Source organism: Stylophora pistillata, chromosome 1 (genome assembly GCF_964205215.1).
Source record: "Stylophora pistillata chromosome 1, jaStyPist1.2, whole genome shotgun sequence".
NCBI lineage: Eukaryota > Metazoa > Cnidaria > Anthozoa > Scleractinia > Pocilloporidae > Stylophora > Stylophora pistillata.
Window position 1 is genome coordinate 13,461,513 of NC_142519.1, and position 21,474 is coordinate 13,482,986.

The 21,474-nt window shown below is 38.0% G+C and overlaps 1 protein-coding gene, 1 non-coding gene and 1 pseudogene across 3 annotated transcripts in view; 1 reads left to right on the forward strand and 2 right to left on the reverse strand.

Moving 5' to 3' along the window:
• LOC148741295 (anoctamin-4-like) overlaps nt 1-21,474 on the reverse strand; it is a 223,507-nt pseudogene that overhangs the window by 100,176 nt on the left and 101,857 nt on the right. The gene's annotated exons all lie outside the window — the stretch shown is intronic.
• Nucleotides 3,585-5,103, reverse strand: LOC111346220 (uncharacterized). Its single transcript, XR_015991402.1, has 2 exons — nt 4,462-5,103; nt 3,585-4,333 (listed from the first exon to the last, which is right to left on the reverse strand). It is a non-coding gene; the product is annotated as an uncharacterized LOC111346220 (transcript).
• LOC148741301 (uncharacterized) overlaps nt 16,261-21,474 on the forward strand; it is a 30,424-nt gene continuing 25,210 nt past the window's right edge. Inside the window, exons 1-2 of the mRNA XM_088732314.1 lie at nt 16,261-16,304; nt 16,393-16,464. Of these exons, the coding sequence (XP_088588440.1) occupies nt 16,261-16,304; nt 16,393-16,464 (116 nt within the window). The remainder of the gene's footprint in view (nt 16,305-16,392; nt 16,465-21,474) is intronic.

Here is a 21,474-nt window from a genome sequence, read left to right on the forward strand (position 1 = left end):
CAGTTTATTGAAATAGAATAGGGATTCAATGAAACAATAAAGAAAAATCAGGAAAATATGATAGATTTTGATAGATTTCAGGTCATATTCGAGAAACTCTGGATTAAACGCCCCAATGTAGATATTTAACACTCTTCTTAAAGCAAAACAATCCAAAAATCAAGAACTGTGGGCTAAGTATCGCTCATTAAGAAATAGGGTCACGCGCGATGTTAGAGTTGCTAAATGCAAGTTCTACATCGATCTTACTGACGAAGTAAAAGATTGCAAGTCATACTGGAAGTTGGTCTAAAAAGCTGCTTACAGTTCTGTGCCGCGCAGCCTATACTTGGAATTAGGTCATCAGATGGGGAAATCGAAACATCTGATTACAAGATAGCGACGATCCTTAATGAGCACTTCTCTACTGTTGGTGAAAAGTTGGCAAACGACCTTCATGTTTGTAGTCAGGAGAGTAGTAATATTTACTTTTACCGTGTTACTCTCTGCATAACGATTATTTCCATATCGTATGATAATGTTCCTAATGACATTAAAAAGATGAAAACAAACAAGCCAGCGGACCGGATAATGTTTCCCCAAAACTGCTTAAACACGCAGGAAAGGAGCTGATCCCACCATTATTATCTCTTTATAACCAAAGTGTTACACGAAATTCAGTCCCTGCCTCGTGGAAAAACGCTAACGTCTTTGCCCTCTTCAAGAAAGACGATGAAACTGACAAACAAAACTATCGACCAATTTCCCTACTATGCGTCCCGGGAAAGCTGATTGAACAGGCTGTTGCCACCACAATAACTGCTCATATTTCTGAGCATAATCTCAGCCACTCTCACCAGGGGCCTACAAAAAGGGCCACTCAACGGAACTGTTGTTAGTAAAAATGTTCGAGGACTGGAGACGTGCGCTGGATAAAAATCTAGTGGTTGGCATTGTCTTCGTTGACTTCCGCAAGGCCTTCAACTCCATCTCTCATCATGTCCTCTTGAAAAAGCTGCAAGCAGTTGGTTTTGCTGGCGATCTATGGTGCTGGATGAAAGATTACTTAGCTGGCCGCTCTCAAGCCACAGTCGTAAATGCTTTTCACTCCGAAATCCTACCTGTGAAGTTTGGCGTGCCACAGGGGTCCGTTTTGGGTCCCACCTTGTTTTTGTTCTTTTGCAACGATTTGCCTGATATAGTTGGGAATTGCGATGGTGATATTCACATGTATGCTAATGACACTACAGATTATGCGACTGCGTCTTCTCCTGAGTAGCTACTTTTGGCGACAAAACAAACTTATTCGATACACATTTAAATTCTCGAAGCTTATTGAGCAATTTCGATAAATTTAATTCATTGCAGAGAATCTTAATATGCCGTTCTCTGTGGTTGCTTTGTCAGAAACTTGACTAACTGATTGCACTGCAGAGTTCGTAAACATTACAGGATACAATTTTGTCTCCAACCATCGTAAATCGAAAACATGCGGCTGAGTTGGAATTTCTTTTACCAAACGACCTTGAATACAAACTTCTCGATGCGAAGAATGCAAATTCTCAGATCCAGATGTAATTGAGTCACTTCTCTGGGAAATTATCGTTCCTTACGGAAAAAAAAAAAAAAGAAAAAACATTGTCGGTTGCGTGTACAGACCACCAAATCAAAACACTGCCATATTTATTGACAAATTCAACAATTTTCTCTCACTAATTTCTGAAGGCAATAAACATAGACCTTCTCCAATACAATCATCGTGTTCCAACACAGGAATTTAACGACAGCTTATTTCACACGCCTTTCTTCTCTCATCTCCAATCCAAAATGGTAGAGTGGTCCAAAATATCTTTGTGACGGATTGAGAGGTAAATACGGTATAGAAGACGATAGAAGTTAAGGGTCAGATAAGGCACGTATACTTCCGTTGAAAACTTGTATATCGTGAGAAGTCTCATTTAAAGTTTCGTTTAAAAGGACATGAGAAGTCTCATTTAAAGTTTCGTTTAGAAGGACATGTAACTCAGCCCACAAGTCCTTGAACACTGGTTAAGCATTGTGGCCCTCATCTCGCAGGCAGCAAACAACAATACCAACAATAACAACAACACGCTAATGACACGTGCAAAATTACTGTAAAGCCTTAATTTACCGACATGATGTGCCGTTTAGAATAAGACATTGCTCACTCGAAGGTCTCTGCTTGTGTTGATTCTTGTGGATGAGGTTCTTTAGAAGCTAATTTCGGAAAGTTCTTCCGGCCGACATCTATACAGCTTTGCAGACTATGTTATGATAAGGGTTGATTGCGGGCTCAGTTGACGTAAAGGTAATTACCGAACTACCGAAAAACCTTTCCTAAGTGCAGCGATCAGTTTTTTTGTTGAATTCGCAGACGTACTGTTTAAATACATTTGTTATGTCGGAGAATACAAAAAGGCCAAATGTTTTGAGAACCTTGCAAAACATTTATAGTATCACGTGATTAAAATCACACTTACTTTACTGAAGCCATCTGCACTCTCCTATTGGTAAGGATGATAACTCAACCTCTCTAATTTGAACAATAAATTTACATTTTCTTAAGCCGGTAATCTGTTCGTCTCCGATTAAATTGAAAATTGAGAAAAGGTATGAATAACGCCCAGTGATCGGACAATTTAATCGCATTACAAAAAGTGGGTTTTAACGAGAGTTAATCTTTGAAAAAAGGTGAATTGGTCAACGATATCTGCAGGAAGTCCCTAGCAGCACTAGGGATTCTTTTCTAAGTTCTGAATGTGCTGTTTATAGGCTGCATTTGTCATTTTAGTGAGACGTTAAGTCTTAAACTCAGATTGCACAAGGTTAATGACACCAACTGAATAGGAAGCCAGCTTTCTTTTACACAACTTCATTACAGATATTAAAGAGCGCAGTTTGCATTTTCCCTTCAAATTACAGGTACATCTACAACAACAAACTCAGCAGCCTTCATCCGGGAATATTCAATAACTTAAAGTCCCTGGCAATTTTGTGAGTGGTTGTGTTTTTTGTTTTTTGCTTATTGATTTTTTGTTCTGTAAATTATAGAAATCAACAACTGAAATTTAAGTCACGGCTTCCTTTCTACGGAAATACTTTGAGTGATTTCTTTGGGTGCTCTATCAGAGTTGTTTCACCATAGAATTTTACTGATATAATTACATAACATAACATAACATAACTTAGTATAGTTTCAGAGCTGAGCAAAGAGTTTCCAGCAATCTGATTGGTCGAGCGGTTCCTTATATGACGCTATGAATTGTATGAAAATGTTATGATTTTAGAAATTTCTCTGTTGTTCAGCTCTGAAATTATACAAAGACAATTATTCGCCTCAGGTTCGATGAATATTGTCGAATAATCCCCTCGACTTCGTCTCGGGGATTATTCGACGATATTCACCTCGTCTTCGGCGAATAATTGTTAAATAATTTTTATTTCTTAAGATAAAATCACATATCCTAAGTTACAACATAAACTCATAAGGAAAACTATTACATGTCATATTTAAAAATTATCCTATTACTAAAAACGTTCTTAAACCTTTCAGTGTGGATTCAAGGGACAGAGACTAACGTATTTCTAAGATTGTACCTCATGTTCTTTTCCTTAGTTTAAAGCTGGAAAAACGGGCATTCGGGGTCATTCGATCTTTTTTTGTAGAGTGCCTTTTCCGCCTTCTCTAGCAAATCCCTGATATCTACATTCTTGGACATAAACTTCCTTTTCAAACACCGGTCCAAAAAATTCTGTATTATAGAAAGGTCGGAGTCTGAGGCACCATAAACCGGCAGGGCATAAGAAAAATTTGGTAAAACTATAGCATTAAAAAGGTGATCTACTTCCTCCTGGGACATTCCTTCCTTACATAAAGATCCTAATAGGAATAATGACTTGTTCGCCTTAATTACCTTCGCGCACACGTGACTACTACATTTACAAATTGTTGGAAAGTAATACCTAATATGGATAACTCTGCACACTGCGGTATATCCCTAACTGGCGTGATGTCCTGATTGAAACCTTTCTTACGGAAAATAATCTCCTTTCATTTAGTTGGATTGCATGTTAGTTGGACGATAATTGTAGAGTCATCAGCATATTTAAACAAGGCTGGGCGACCTTCTAGATTGAACTCCAAATCATTAATAAACACGTTAAAAAGATATGACCCACTGACACTACCTTGTGTCGTACCCATATTAACCTCACGCCACTGTCCCTTAAAACCGTTATAAACTACTCGCTGCTGGCGTTTCTCGAGAAAACTTAAATACCAGTTCACAATAAGGGGATTCAATGGCAACTGCCCAAGCTTAGATGACAGAGTTCATAATTGACACAGTCAAATGCTTTGCTAAAATCCATTGCAAACACTCGGACGGCTTTGCAGTCTTGCTCGTCTAAATAGCTGTAGATGATATGCTGCATGCTCAAGAGCGCATCAGTGCAAGTCACCCCTGTCTTGTAAGCAAGCTGTGCTGAACTCAGATGCTGTGCGACAATGTCTCGTGCATGGGTGTTATACACAGATTTCTCGAACGCACGTGCAATTACAGGCGTGATCTTAATTCCTCTGAAATCCTGCTTGCCCTTAGGGATGTCAACCTTAGGGAGGGGGGTCACGTGGGCTCTTTTCCACGAGGAGGGCCACTTGCCAGTTTTCAAGGAAACATTGCAGATCTCATGAATGACACTTGTGAAGATCTCAGCGTGATCCCTCCAAATCCAAAAGGGAATGAGATCTGGTCCCATAGCGGCTTTCTTCAGATGTTGAAAAGAATTCCACACGTGTCTTTCTGATATCTGAGGGGCTTCTAAGTTGTTACCCACAATAGCTGTTACAGGCTTCGTATATGCGTCACCAGTGCTCAAATCGGGGAAGTAGCCGTTTAGCTCCTCCAGTGATTTAGTGTCCAATGTAAAATTAGCAGAAACGCGGCGTCGTTGGGACAAGTTATCTACGTGCTTCCACCATTCTCTGGATCCGACAGGTGCCTTTGCGAGTGTTTTTCTGTTCTTACTAATCAATTCGCTTATTTTTTTGTTAACCTCAGCCAACCGATCTTTAGTGCTTGGAGCTATTCTTGACCTTACCATCATTAACGATTTTACTAAGGGTGTTTTCCACACCGGATCTCGTATTGACATGCGTAACGGGATACATTCATCCATGTGATGTTTAATTTTTGCTTCTAAATTATTCACTGCCTCCTCGACATCATTGAAGTTTAAGACACTGTCCCAATTCTCACTTGCTAGTTTTAAGTACAATCCCTCCTTACGGTGTCTTCTACAATCCCTAATGCGAACGTTTTGTCTGATCGGCTTTAATTTCGTTCCTGCTGGTAAAAATGACCGCTGTGTGATCTGTTTTTATAGACACAAAGTATGGAGTGCTGTTTACAAATAAATCCGGCCGGTTTGTAAAGACCTTGTCCAAATACGCATCACCCCTTGTTATTACGTAGTTGGTTAAAGAAACACTGAGTGAGCAGGTTGAAGGAAAGGATATAGCAAGTGGTGTGCCTTTCAATTAAGGTAGACTTGATGGAAAGCAGTGGAAAAAATTAATAAACAAACAGCAAGTAAATGTCGACATGGTAGATTTCATAAATTTCAATATACTATGACATTTTTATTAATTATCTGCCACTGACATCATTTATCACTGGTGGTTAACAAAGAACTACCACCAAACATTTTTAGTGAATTGACTCCTGATGGTTATTAACAGGAAGGGGGACGCTGAACTTATCGAAATCATAATTAACCAATAGATATTCACGTTGCCGTGCGACTGTACAGATATAAATCACAGGTGACATTAAAATGCATATGCGTTGAGGAAAAAAAAAAAAAAAAAGAGGTATTCGGACAAATTTCGTTTCCAGGACCCAGAATCTTCTCTCTTCCCCCCTCGAGAAAGTACCTGGTTCCGGCTGGTCACATATCTCCCAAAATTTCTGGAGATGGAAAAAAAAACAACAACAACAGCAACATACCGGAAGGTTACGAGCGTTTCGGTTTTGAGCCACCTGATCTAGTATAAGCCCGCGTTCCGCGTAAACAGCGGAAGATTATAAATGATTGTGCTGATCAATTTATGTAGAGATTCAATCGCATGGAGAACCCTCAAAAGAATCGTGTGTCTGCCTACCTCGTCTTTTCACTTAAATCAACCAAAATATGGCTTTCTCTGGCGACAAAACTTTCTTGTAACCTCGACATTTGAGCATGCAGGGTTTTCCTTCTTTTCGACATCGTAGTCACGAGTCTTACAACATTTAAACGGCCCTTTTTCACCCAGAGCTGCTTTGCCTTCCAGAATTTCTCCGGGTTAGCTGTCTCAACGACAGTTCACAATGTAATATAACGGGTTTCGGCCACAGGCCAATTCCGTGTTTGAAAGGCGTCTTTCCTTAAAAAGACAAAATTTTAGAACCGAGATTGTACGTATTGTCCCATCCTCGGAAAAAGGATGCCTCTTGTGTAGATTCCTTTGAAGACAGGTTCGGCGATTCTCACCACGTAAATTTGTTTACGACTATATGCTCTTTTATGTTCTTCTTTGTTTGAGGTACATTTACCATTCTAGTTCTAGAAAAAGTATTAGAAGAAAATTCAACATTCCTCTTCTCAAGTTGATTACGCCTTAATATCTTGTGCACTTTTCTAAAACACCGTTGCAGTACGAAAGGCTAGCTCATATCTAATGGAAAAAGTACGTTCCTTCGTTATGTTGACTCTTTGCAAAATTACTTTTTAGCCCTTCGCAACGACGAAGGGCTAACGCTCGAAACGTCAGCTTTTGTAATCGTTACGGTGGCCAATTTACCATTTCAACTTTGTTGATATGTCCAAATTACAAAATTGATAGAAGCTTAATACAAATATTTTGCACAGTTAAATAGACTATTTGTTACAGTAAGAAAAGATAACAACTATTTTAAGTGTAAAGTAAGGTCGCTAAGGAAATAGGGGATGATTAACCAGCTTTTATATTTTTGCTGAATAGTTGTTTTAGTATACACTAAAACAGTGAGATCATATACACCACCGTCGTTAATTTGAGTGATTTCTTCGCTTGTCACGGATGGAACCCGGGACGCCATTTTTTCCCGAGTTGCTCGGAGGTAAATAGCAAAGGATATTCGGAGTTTGACTAGCCAATGAGAGCGCACCTTCAACGCTATCCACTGCTTTAGTATATACTAACTTACGATAATACATTATTTCCATTCATTTTCGTAACACCTAAATAAGCGAGAATCATATATACAGAAAAAATCTTGTTTGATGCCAAGTTTGTCTTTTAACGAAAGGAACAAGAAAAGTCTGAGTTACAGATGACGAACTGGAACCATGTAGTATAATTTCTTTTTTCAGTGTTATAAATCAGGGTAAATCTCTCTAAAAATTTGATATATTTCAGCAAAGCAAAGTGAAAGAGGTCCAGTAGCGGACAACTTGTAGCTTTGCAAGACCATTTTGACTTCCTTTGTAGATCAGCGTTTGGAAATGAGTTGAGGATGTTACCACGGGGAATATTTAACAACCTGAATAATTTAAAGACGCTGTGAGTATACAGTCATTGATTGCTTTACCAACTAGCTAATTAGTTAATGTAAAGATTGTTTACGAACGTAGCAACCTCAATTTGAGATCCATCACAAAGGAAAAGGGCAATCACTTCTTAACTGGTATGTACTACCTTTTGCAATAGACAATATCGGAGAAAAAGCAATCGGAAATTATTCAGTAACAGATGCCTATTTCATAGGAGTGTTGAGCATTTTTCGCCCAGCCCCTCCCCCCTCCTCCTCCACCTCAAGCTTACAAACGTCTTTCAAATTTAGTTTTGTCTTTCAAAGCGCGCATGCACTCTTCTTACCATTAACAGCATAGTAATCAGCATTTTATAAAACCACCGGTACCGAATCGAAATGAAGCTTTGGCCTTTTCCTTCCTTGACTTTTAAGGTTTTTTAATGGGTATTTTAGAGTGCAGCTAAACGAGTGGATTTTTTTGGCGATGGAGAGCTTCATTTAGCAGTAGAGTGTTCGTCCTGTCAGTTTACCGGCGTAATTGCTCATGCGGGGTGTTGCAAGAACAGCTTTTTTCCCTTTTTGTCTTATTTCTCAGTTTCTTTATTCTGTCATAGTCACTTGTTAATGACGGCTAACTATGTTCTCTGTGGATTTTTTAACATCAGTGTAAAGAGGTTATCAAACTTCCCCAAAACTGTGAAAACATACTGTCACCAAGCTGCAGCTTTAAAACTCTTGATACAGTAATTTTGAGTTGTGTCTCAAGCCCCTTTTGGAGTAATTTAAATGGTTCTCAATGACTTTATCAGCATATGAATGTAAATATAATCCCTAATTAACCAGAGAAGTCCATAATATCTTTGCTACGGACTGAGAGGTAAATAAGATATAGAGGACGATAGAGGTTAAGGGTCAGATATGGCACCTACTGACACTTCTGTTGAAAACTTGTATATCGTGAGAGGTCTCGCTTAAAGTTTCGTTTAAAAGGACTCGTCACAAACCTCACAAGTCCTATAATACTGGTAAAGTGTCGCTAATGACACATGCGAAATTTTTCTACGTTACATACATGAAGTGCCGTTTAGAATACGGCATAGATTTTTCGAGTCTGAAAGGTCTCTGCCTTTGTTGATTATCGTGAATGGAGTTCTATAGAAACTAATTTTGGGATGTTCTTTCGGCCGACATGTTAAATTCACAAAAGTGGCATGAATTTGGTCAAATGAAGTCGAGCAAAGTCCTATTTTGTAAAACCAGAGTCTTAATATTACTTTTGGAAATGATGCTATTTTTTTTCAGGCTTGACAGTAGATGAAAGAATAATACTAGAAAGAAATGCATTCGGATAATGACTGGATGGATACAGCTTTTGCGCAGTCGATCACAACTAAGTAAAACAAGTTTGTTCAGTGAAGAAGAAATTACAAATTGCTTGAGTTGGAACAACTCAGTAAATACTTTCTTCCCAAATTTAGTGACATCAATAACAACGAGCTTTGAACGTTGACGGAGGGAATATTTGAAAACCTGACCAGCTTAACTGAAATGTCAGTATATATCAGCTGATTGAACGATTGAACGAGATTAAGCCTCTTTACCAGTAACATGTGCGTTTACTCATTATGAATGGTGAAGTATTTTTTAGAAACATTTCGGCAAGTTTTTATCTCGCTTTGGAATCTATTATCACCGTTGTAGTTCTGTGCCAAATCAAGCATCATGCAGCTTAGATTCTGTTGAGGAGGGACATACCTAGAACGATGTGACATGAAGACCGTAAGAAATATTAAGTTACCGAAAACTTTCCATAACTACAACGAACGAATTTTTTTCAATTTGCAGACGAGCTGCCTAAATACATTTGCCATGTCGGAGAACCACAATATAAAGGCGAAATGCATTGAATACCTTACATAATATTTATAGTGCCACTTTGTAGAGGTAACCGAATGGGGCTGAGTGAAATAAAGGATTAATATCACGCGTGTTTTCAAAAGTCACAAAAAATTGCACAAGTCGCTGTCAATGACTTGTGAAATGTTTCTAAAGCTCTAATTTTCCGTTAAGATGCGCTTTTTGGCAAAAGAATTAATTTGCCGTCGATCACTCGATTCTGAATCTAGAATCTTTTCATTTGTATCGAGTGCAATTTGTGGTCTTTGAAAAAATTTACAAGTGCCTATTTATTCCAAATTTCAGGAGAAAATCATGTGATTATTTATTAATAATATACATAAAAAATACGAGGTGGCTTTATTTCTCATAACTACTCAGAAGAAAAGCACGTGCATCACGTGCAAAAATAATTTATTCAAACCCTGCAAGTGATATTGACCTTGACAATGACCAATCATTCTGACCAATCAGAATGTCTGGTTTGTTTCTTTCTTTGCACTGAATTAATCCTCTCCTGCACTGAATTAACTCTCTTCTGCACTGATTTAACTGAAAACTGCATTCATCTTGACCAATGAGAACTGAGAAATTTCTTCATGTATATCATTAGATCTAAAATACAAAGACAGTACGTCGGCCCTCGGCCTTACAAGTGTTCAAAACAAATAAAAAATTAAAACCTGGAAATTAACTTAAAAGTTACCTCTTGACTGCCTCCGTAGTTGTCGAACATTGTGGCAAATACCTGATTAGCGATTACAATAACTGGTTAGCTTGGTTGAAATTGAACTGAACTACTGAACAAATAGATTACGCGTCTATATTGAAACTTTGTACGCGACAAACATTGTGACAAGTTGTGCGATATATGAATTTGAACGAAGCGCACCCACAACCTTAAATATGAACAGCGCGCGCGTTAAACATAACAATTATTTATCGTGAACTGAATATTTGGCGAAACACACAATACATTCAGAGTATGGAAACGCGAATAAGAAACGATAATTGGAAAGTAAAAGGCGAGGAACTTACGTTTCAAAACACTATAGCAATGCTACTTCTCGCAATCAATGATATTATGCAGACGCATTTGAATATTGATAATTTGCATTAGAAGTTTCAATGGCTCATCCCGAATCGTCTTCTTAATTAATTTGGGTGGCCCGGGAGTACAGTGGGGACTAAAGAAGGGATTGCTGTCTATCTATTTATTATTCCTCTTTCTCCTGTGCCGCTCTTAATGTAAATACGTGGCCTGGTTTCGAAAAAAATATATGACACTGATAACTTGCAATGGCACAGTTTTTCGATCACCCTGTTATTTAGCTCGTTTCGTACTTTGTAAGGGTTGAAAACTAAAACCTTTAAATGTGATTCCTTCATTCATGGACCTGGGAAACATGAAGGTTCAATGAGTTAGACACAGTTTCCGGTACGCAAATACACCTGTCCAAAGGGGGTGTGAGATCGCAATAATTTTTTTTGGAATTCATCTCCTGCTTTGCTAAATATTCTTATCCTGTAGAAACTGAAATCTTACGCAAAGGTATAAAAAGTATGAAACTGAAAAGGTATGAAACTGAAATGTTACGCTGGGAATATAATTAACCTTCAGGAGATACACCTTAAGAAGTTACCAATGTAACCGAAAATGCAGAAAAAAATGAATGGCTCACAATGATTGGACAACTAAGGGGCGTAAAAAAATGCTCTTTAACGAAAATGAACTCTATCAAATAGTAACTGGATATCACTAAGAGGTTGGCAGCGACGTCTTGGACACTTGTCGAGGATTGTAACTACGATGCAATACAATTAGAAGTATCGCGTTAGACTACAAGACTTAAAGGACCTGGGATCGAGAGGTGCGGGTTCCAGTCCTACTGCACAGATTATTGAAGTTACTCTTTCAACTTAGGAGAATATAACTTAAACTTTGAGCTCTACCAAGTAAGGGATAGTTACGTCTGAGTTACAATTGTATACTTCAAACAAATTTTGTCCAACATCATGTGGTACATGGAGAATGTATAACGATCCGTCAACATTGTGTTGGATTGGAATCCTAATTCTGTTCAATATCAAAATATTCATTTAACACTTTGCTTCACCGGCAAATGTCTGATGGTTATTAAGCAAATGTCGAAGTGTGGATGCACGTGCACGTGGATGGTTTGGAGAGTAGGAGAGAAGCGTTAGGGTTGCTAAAAGGGCAGAGGCTTTCCCTTGGGCGGCTGTTGCTCCGCTATCTGGACGGACATTAATACCGATAAGGAAGACTTGGATGAGCGACAAACTGCGTGTAGTTTTTGAGTTGTAGGACTTGCGGCTAAACTTAATTTAAAGTTGCAGTTTATTACAACTCGTACATGATATAACTTACGTGTAGTTATGCGTATAGTTAACAGCTATCTATGTAGATATCTCGAGAGGGCATTAGATATGAGATGGTAAGTCGGAAGGACGCGCGAAGCGCCGACTAAACTACGACCGGTCACGCAACCAACAAGCGCAAATAGAAAAATTACGTTGGTCAAATTAACCTCTTGTAAATAATGCCGTGCTAGCTCACTACTTTTTTTTTCAGTCGCAACATTTTTTAATTAAAACAACCGGAAGTTAATGCTTCTTCCGACTATCAAAACTGAAACTAATCATATGAGAAACGTGTTGCTATACAACCGGAAATTAATCAAAATGCAACGCTAAGCAATTTACACATTTAAGAATACGAGATATGGTACAAAACTTCCTGAGAAGCGCTCAAGTGTGTTTGAGTTTTAGCTCAGTCTTTAAACGATAAAGCTGTGCACAGAATTTTTGTTCAACCTTTTTTTTTTGGTGGAACTGAGCGAAGGAAGTGAATGAGAACTGAAAAAAATTAGCTAGCAACACTTGAGTGAATTGAGTAAACCAAACTCAAGAATAAAAGTGCAATATCCCAAAGCCATGAATCTGACATAGAGATCAAGACCGTAATGTCTTCAAAGGAAACTGAGATAAAACCAGTGCGTGCTATGTTATAAAAGAAGTTCCATCGAAATCCAAAATGTTGTCGTATCTTATCTCTCGATGACTGCTAAGTTGCTTGGGCGGTTTGATCAATGTAAGAGTTTCTAGGGTTAAGAATTTGTTTAAGGCTGTATGCTCTTTAATGTTATTCTTTTTCTAAGGTTCAGTTATCTTGAGGAGGTCTGGAAATGTCTCGTATACACTTTTGCAATAGACAATATCGGAGAAGAAACGCTCGGAAGCAATTCAGTAACAGATTCCTATTTGATCGGAATGTTGAATATTTTTCGACCAACCCCTCCCCCCTCCTCCACCTCAAGCTTTTAAACGTCTGTAACTCTTTCCAATTGAATTTTGTCTTCTGAAGCATGCACTTTTCTCACGTTACTGAGAAAGTAACCATTAACAGCATAGGAGTCAGCAATTTAGAAATAAATTCGTTTCTTTTTTCTGTTATAGTCACTGGCTTAAGACGGTTGATCCCATATTTATTAGCTTAGCATATCAAAGTGTGCGTAACATTTTGATTATTTTCTGAGCAGCTATGATTGAAGGTACCATTTTTTGGCCGAATCGTCAATATATCTCATTTTTAATCGTGGTCTTGCAATTGTTCATAAAGTGTTCAAAACAGAAAATGAAAACCTGGAAATTAACTTAAAAATTACCTCTTGACTGCCTCCAGAATTGTAGTGCATTGTCGCAAATACCCGATGAGCAATTACAATAACTGGTTAGCGTGGTTGGAACTGAACTAAACGACTGAACTAATAGATTACGCACCTTTAATGAAATAGTTTACATGACAAACATCGCGGTAACTAATGCGATATATAAATTTGAACGAGGCACGGGCAATCTTAAACATAAACAGCGTGCGCGTTAAACATAACAATTCATTATAATAAGCTGAATGTTCAGCGAAGCACACAATCCATCCACAGTCTGGAAACGCGAATAAGAAACGATCATTGGAAAGAAAACGGCCAGGAACTTACATAATTAAATTGAAGAGTTGTGCGTTGGCTAAGCTATGTAAAACGTTCAATGCTGAGACTTTTTAAGCCCAGCTTAACCAAAGTAGCAACATGGAGATCGCAAATGTCTCGATTTAGATCTAGGTTACCACAATGAAGACCATGTATAAGTGTTGCGATAAGAACACATAACGCCATGCCCACGTCCTCTCCCTCCCCAGCTATTTATCCAGGACTCTATGTGACTTATCTACTTGTGTTTGTTGAAAATTTCTGTTGCATTCTGCGCTGTTGGATGAAGCTTTTAGCAGCAAGAGCCAAGTAAAAACTTATTTCACAGAACCTTGGGAATGCTACCTCTCGCAATTAATAGTGTGCACACGCGTGTGAATATTGAAAATTTTCATTACAAGTCTCAATGGCTCATTCCACGTTGTCTTCCTTATATATTAGAGCGGCACGGGAGCAAAGTGGGGACTAAAGGAGGGATTATTACTGTCTATATATCTATCATTCTTCGTGCTCCTGTGTCGCTCGTAATGTAAAGATTACGGGGCCTGGTTTAGAAACAGCTTACAATGGTAAATCTGACTCCTTCAATCATGGATCTGAGAAACGTGAAGGTGCAATGAAGTTGGGAGATCCAATTCATTTCCTCTAGCAATCTATTTCCTACTTTGGTAAATATTTCTATCTTGTTGAGAACGAAATGTTACACACAGGTGACTCGTGCCTACTGCTGGGAAAATAATCACCCTTCACTAGATACAGCTTCAAGCAGCAGAAAGATATAAAAGGCACACAGTGATTGGACAACTAAGTGGTGTAAAATAAAATGCTCTTAAACGAAAATGAATCCATATAAAATAGTAAAGTGATATCACTGAAAAGGAACCGATATCAGCGCAAAGCACTTAACATTAACTGGGGATTCCTTTCTAACTTCCAAATGCTTCGCTTTTAAACCGCATTTGTTACAAGGGCGTAGCCAGGGGGGGTCTTGGGGTGCCCGTGACCCCCCCCTTGGTAGGCCTTCTTTAGAGCAAACAACCTACAACATTTAGGTGGCGAAAACGGCATCACAATATCTTGGTCGAAAAAGCCATAGTTGAAAAGCCCACTTTTTAAATTTTTTTTTTGTGAAGTATTTTCGTCAACGGCTCTTATATTTAGTTAATATGGGCCTTCATGCCCCGATAATACGACTGAGCCCGCTGATACACGCGAGAGAGCAGCAGTGTAAATGGTGAGTAGCCTCTGTGATCCCCCCTTTGCAAAATCCTGGCTACGCCCCTGTGTTATACTACTCGGTTGTTGAATTTTCAAACTCTGATTGCATCAGGCAATCACAAATCTTTTCCTAATTACAAATGGAAGATCTTCTTAAGTTTCGTAACAGAGATAATTCATATACAACAACTTTTGATAATGATTTAGCTTGGCATTCGCTTATCTTGCATTGTTTCTGAGTGAGACTACAAGATTATCGTTAGCGTAGAAATAAATAATGGTAATTGAAATGAGTGGGGTGCAATTTGATATGATTTTGGAACGAAATTGAACTACGCGAATTTCAATCAACACTTTATTACTTCTATTTTGAAATCGCAAATTCAGTCACTCAATGCATTTTTTGTTAGTCTGGACCAATAATATTTCATTGATCCAGCATATTGAGCAGGTCTGCAAAAATTTGCAAAGGTTGTCTCTCAATTTCCTGATAATATTGAGTTCTTTAAGCAAGCCTTGAGTGTTAGAATTTTAGTAAAGCTGTCTCACTGGCCAGGAAAACATACCATTTGGAGCATAAAATGATGCGATTTGTGAATAAATCACATTGTTGAGAGTCAGTCAGATCGCAAGAAACACAAGTGATTTCGAAATTGTGTTATCATGATGTACAAAAAAATCCAAGTAGCTATGAGCTACTGAACTCAGGAGATCAATAGTGGAGAGATATAAGACCTTGAAGCCACTGAAGGGACCTCGTAATGAAGGTTTGGTTATGGCAAGTCATATTTTATCTATATGGTATACTACCGTAACGCCCGTCTGGCGTCATCCAAAGTCGCATTCAGTCAGGAAGAAATTTATCAGCATTCGCCTATAAGTAATAATTCTAAAAACCCGGTTATGTAATCGCGAATCTCGAACCAAAGGAACGGAAAGAAGGACAGCAGCCATCAATTTTCCTTCTTTTGTTTTTTCTTTCCCTCGAAATAGTTTCTGTTTATAGATATTATACTTAATGCTGTGTAGAGAAAAGCTTATTGATAGACAGATAAAACCAGTGCCCTGTTCTGAACTAACAGTCCCGACCTCCTCATTCATAAACTGAAAAAATGTTGTAACTAATCACACTGTTTGGCTAGATTCTTGAATTATCCATCATTCTAATAAGCGTGAGAAAAGAAAAAAAAGCAAATGATTTGTCTTGCAAGTTCGGACTCATAAAGAGTGCCTTACGTAATAAACTGCGAGTAATATGTACGAGTCATCATATGTGATTCATCTTCAAAGATATCATTTTCCGACATGATGCGCCGTTTAAAAATGTGCTATCGATCAATCGAATCTGAAAGGCATGTGCCTTTGTTGATAAACATAGATGGAACTCCGTGGATTCTTCTTTTACAACGTTTTTCCAGCCTCGATGTTTTATCGAAGACATCCACGTAACCATGATGGACTGAATTAAGATGGAAAAAAACATGTTTTTAAAAACCGACCAAGTCTCTATATCTCACGTGGAAATTGAACTATGATAATTATTGTATTTAGGCAGAATAATCCTCGCCTTAAGTACCTGTATTGGGATGGTGTGTACTATCAAGGAGATATACAATGCCTCTGCATTCGGGTAATGAATGGATAGAGGCAACTTTTAGAGTCGATAACAACTGAAAATTTACTTAAATCTAAATGTTCGCTTTTGCTCCCAAATTTAGAAGCGTCAGGGACAACGAACTCCACACTTTGCCCGAGGGAATATTTGACAACTTGACCAGCTTAACTGCACTGTAAGTATATATCAGCTAACTGATTAATGAACAAGATTAAGACTCTTTACTAATGAGTTATATGCGTATTTGTTAGTATTAATAATGTGCTGCTTATAATCTGCATTTATCATGCTTCTAAGGCTACACTGCTTCACAAAAGATAACAAAAAGCTGTTTGCATTTTGCGATCAAAACACAAATACATCTACAAGAACAAATTTAGCCGCCTCCATTCAAGAATATTCAAAGCCTTAAGGCTTTCTAGTACTTATATTAGTATGCAGCTGGACGAGTTGATTTTTTTCGGCAATGGAAAACTTAATTTAGCAGTAGAATTTTCGTCCTTTTAGTTTACCGACGAGGTATGTTGCAAGAACACCTCTTTTTCCTTTTTTCTTATTTCTTAGTTTTCTTTTTTTTTTTTTTTTTTATAATCACTAGCTAAAGACGGTTGTTCCTATGATTATAGGGTTAGCATATCAAAGTGTGCTAATATATTGATTAAGGCTTTCAATATACCTAAAAAATTTAAGCTTTTGTTTATTTTGGTCAGCTACTATGTATATCAATCAGCACAACCTACTTCGTGTAAATCTGATTGGTTTCTAGTGTGATCTATTGTTGTTGAGCCTACCAGCGGTTTACATTTGTACTCGAGTGGTTACTTTTGCACTAGTGATACATGAAAGTGACACCGAGCTGATTTCAGCCAATCATGAGTGTAATTTTTTATGTATATCAGTATTGCGATGAATTAACCAAAACCAAACAAGTAATTGAAAAGGAGTTGTTGTCTGCCAAATAAAGACCTAATACACATGTATTGTTACTAAGTTTAAACATCAATGTTCATCTGAACCATTATGAAGAGAATTTAGAGGACTGCTAGCTTACAGGAAGTCATGAAATGTTAAGTTCTGAATAATTCTAGGTATTACTTAGAAAACATAATAATAATAATCACAATGATAATGAGCATTAAACTACTTATAGGCCCCTATTAGCAATGAAATATAAGTATTGTAGAAAATCATTCGCGAAAACCAAAGCATCACATCATTCCACATTTTGTGTTGTCCAAAAACTTGTTTCAATACTGGCAAGTAAAATATTTTTAAATAGAACATCATAAGCATTAAATTCCAAAAATGATCCTTACAACGCGATAAGATATACTTCGTTTTCACGAAATTGTATAAAAGCCAATCCTTGAACGGTATTGTACAATCGAGATTCCCATACTTACTTTCGCCGTTTTGAAATATGCCTCCATGAATTCTCAACAGTGCATTGAAGGAGAATGCAACTACAATACAATTTATTTCACTTTATGGCGCTTCCAGGAGGCTTCAAACAGTTTCAAACTCTTTCAAACTCTCTCAGAGAGTAAGTTGTGCATCCTTTAAATGTGATTCCCTTAACTGAATGTGATTCCCTTAACTGAATGTGATTCCTTCATTCATGGACCTGGGAAACATGAAGGTTCAATGACCTAGACACAGTTTCCAGTACGCAAATACACCTGTCCAAAGGAGGCGTGAGATCGCAATAATTTTTTTTCGGAATTGATCTACTGCTTTGCTAAATATTCTCATCCTGTTGAAACTGAAATGTTACGCAAAGGTGCCTACGGCTGGGAAAATAATTACCCTTCAGTAGATACATCTTTAGAAGTTACCAATGTAACCTAAAATGTGGGAAGAAATGAATGGCTCACAATGAGTGGACAACTAAGTGGCGTAAAAAAATGCTCTTTAACGAAAATGAAACTCTATCGAATAGTAACTTGATATCACTAAGAGGTTGGCAGAGACGTCTTGGACACTTATCGAGGATTGTAACTACGATGCAATACAATTAGAAATATCGCGTTAGACTACAAGACGTAAAGGACCTGGGATCGAGGGGTGCGGGTTCCAGTCCTACTGCAGAGATTATTGAAGTTATTCTTTCAACTTAGGAGAATATAACTTAAACTTTGAGCTCTACCAAGTAAGGGATAGTTACGTCTGAGTTACAATTGAATACTTCAAACAAATTTTGTCCATCATGATGCGGTACATGGAGAATGTATAACCATCCGTCAACATTGCGTTAGATTGGAATCCTAGTTCTGTTTAATATAAAAATATTCATTTAACACTTTGCTGCACGGGCAAATGTTTGATGGTTATTAAGCAAATGTCGAAGTGTGGATGCACGTGCACGTGGATGGTTTGGAGAGTGGGAGAGAAGCGTAAGAGTTGCTAAAAAGGTAGAGGTTTTCCCTTGCGCGGCTATCGTTCCGCTTTCTTGACGGACATTAATACCGATAAGGAAGACTCGGATAAGCGACAAACTTGAATTGCGGCTGAACTGAATTTAAAGTTGCAGTTTATTACAACTCGCACATCATATAACTTACCTGCAGTTATGCGTATAGTTAACAGCTATCTATGTAGATACCTTGCGCGTGCATTAGATATGAGACGGTAAATGGGAAAGACGCGCTTAGCGCCGACTAGACTACGATTGGTCACGTAACCAACAAGCGCAAATGGAATAACTACGTTGGTCAAATTAACCTCTTGTAAATAATTGTGCAGAAAGAATATGAATAATGCCTAGTGATCGGGCGACTTAGTCGTATAAAAAATGCGTTCTAACTAAAATAAATCTTTTAAAATAGTTGAATTGAAATTACTGAGGAGTCAACAATATCTGCGAGGAGTCGTTAGCGGTACTGGGGATTCTTTTCTAAGTTCCGACTGCGCTGCTTATAGGCTGCATTTGTCATGCCTCCAAGACGTTAAGTTTTAAACGCAGATTGCTAAAGGTTCCGGACACCAAAAATGGGAAGCAGGCTTATTTTTTTTTTAACTGCTTCATAACAGATAACAAAGAGTGCAGTTTGCATTTGCGATCAAATCACAGGTACATCTACAACAACAAACTCAGCAGCCTTCAGCTGGGAATATTCAAGAACTTAAAGTCCTTGAAAATTTTGTGATTGGTCGTGTTTTTGTTTCTTTTTCTTTTTCGTTTTGTTCTGTAAGTTATAGATATCTACAGCTGAAATTTAAGCCACGGGCTCTTTTATACGCAAATATATACAATGAGCGATTCTATGTAAGTGCTCTATCAGAGTTGTTTCACTATAGACTTTAGTACCTAATTGATTAGAAAATACTGGCTGATCAGATTGAGGGAACTGATATAACAGGTGGTGTGCCTTTCAGTTTAGGTGAAACGTTGCCCTGTTAGCAAATATACTTAGTGGAAAGTAGCGAGGAAAATAGTAAACAAATAGCAAGTAAATGGCAATTAGATCGATTTCATAAACCTCAATATTTTATGACTTTGTTATTACTGATCTGCACCTGAAATCATTTATCACAGGTGGTTAAAAAAGACCTATCACCAAACATATTTGATGCAGAAATTACAAAGAGCACTCTCTGGTTCCCTCGATAAAAATTCAACGAGATTGGCTATAAAAAGGAACAGGGTCACTGAACTTATCGAAATCATAATGAACAAGTAGATTTCCACGTTTCCGTGCGACTGTACAGTGATATATCACAGATGACGCCGATAAAAATTTAAAAGGCCTTTTTCATCGAGAGGTGCTTTTCCTTACAGAAATTCTCCGGTTACATTTCTGAACGACAGCTCACAATGCAATATATGTACGACCAGTTGCCTCAGGCCAATTCCGTGTTTAAAAGGCGTTTTTCCTTAGAAAGATAACGCAGATTGTACGTGTTGTCCATTTTTCGGGAAAGGATGCCTTTTGGGTAGATTCGTTTAAATCAGCTTCGGCGATTTTCACCACGTGAATTTGTTTACAATTATATGCTCTTTTATGTTGTTCTTTGTTTGAGGTACATTAACTATGGAAAAAGTTCTAGTAAAAGTGTGAGAAGAAAATTTAAGATTCTTCTAACTCTCAAGCTGATTACGACTTTATGCGTTGTACGCTTTTCTAAAACACTCTTACAGTGGGAAAGGCTAGCTCAGATCTAATGGAAAAAGTACGTTCCTTTGAGATATTGGTTCTTTGCAAAATGATTTTCTTCCTAAAATTTTCATAAATGTTCAATTAACATCTAACAAAACTAAAACACGTTTAACAATATGGTCAGTGGTGAGCGACCAAGATGGACGCATGGTTTGCAGCTCCGTCCTAGCTTCAACTTTTTCAACATTTTCTTCGTGTATTGTATACTATTTTCTTCAGTAATTGTCAAATTTTCAATCATCAACATGCCGACTGACTCTTATTCATCGTTAAAGAAGAACAATCCAGAGCCTAAAGCTCAAATTGAAGATCTCGCTGAAGAGATCAAGAATCTCAAATCGCAGTTAGCTAACAAAGATGGTGACGAGTCAACATCAGCAGCAGCACAGGCTGAGAGAGACCAACGATCTCCCACAACTGAGCAAGCAGATCTTCAGCCAGTCCAAACTAGAGCAGAAGCAGAGCTCAGGCGGTTAAGTGCTCGTCTTTCCCAAGTGAGTGCAAAAGTTGATGAGGTAGGGAAGGCGATTGATACCATCAAGGAGTACAGCTTCCAGTACAACATCAAGATTGTAAGAGTACCTGAACTCAACTGACTTCCTGCGTTGCCGAAAGCAGCGAGTGGAACTTGGTCAAAATTGTTTTTCAGAGTGGCGTGATGTACCGGTGGAGGTCCCCCAAAGTACAAAGGAGACTCTTGATCTCTGTCCTATTCTTATTATTGACAAGCAAATTGATATTGTTTCGTATGCTAAGATCCTTGGTGTAAATGTTTCGAGCGACTTAAAATGGTACCATCATATTTCCGAAGCTGTTAAGAAGGCTAGGAAACGCTTGGTCTCTCTCAGTTAAAGCGCTGAGGTCTAGGTTCTGAGGAATTAGTGCAGTTCTGTCGTAGCTGCATTTGCCCTATTACTGAATATGCCTGCCCAGTCTGTCATGATAGTCTACCCGTGTATCTTTCTCGTGAGTTAGAGGCAGTGCAAAGCAGGACGATGCGTATTATTTTTCCATGTTTTCCTTATGAC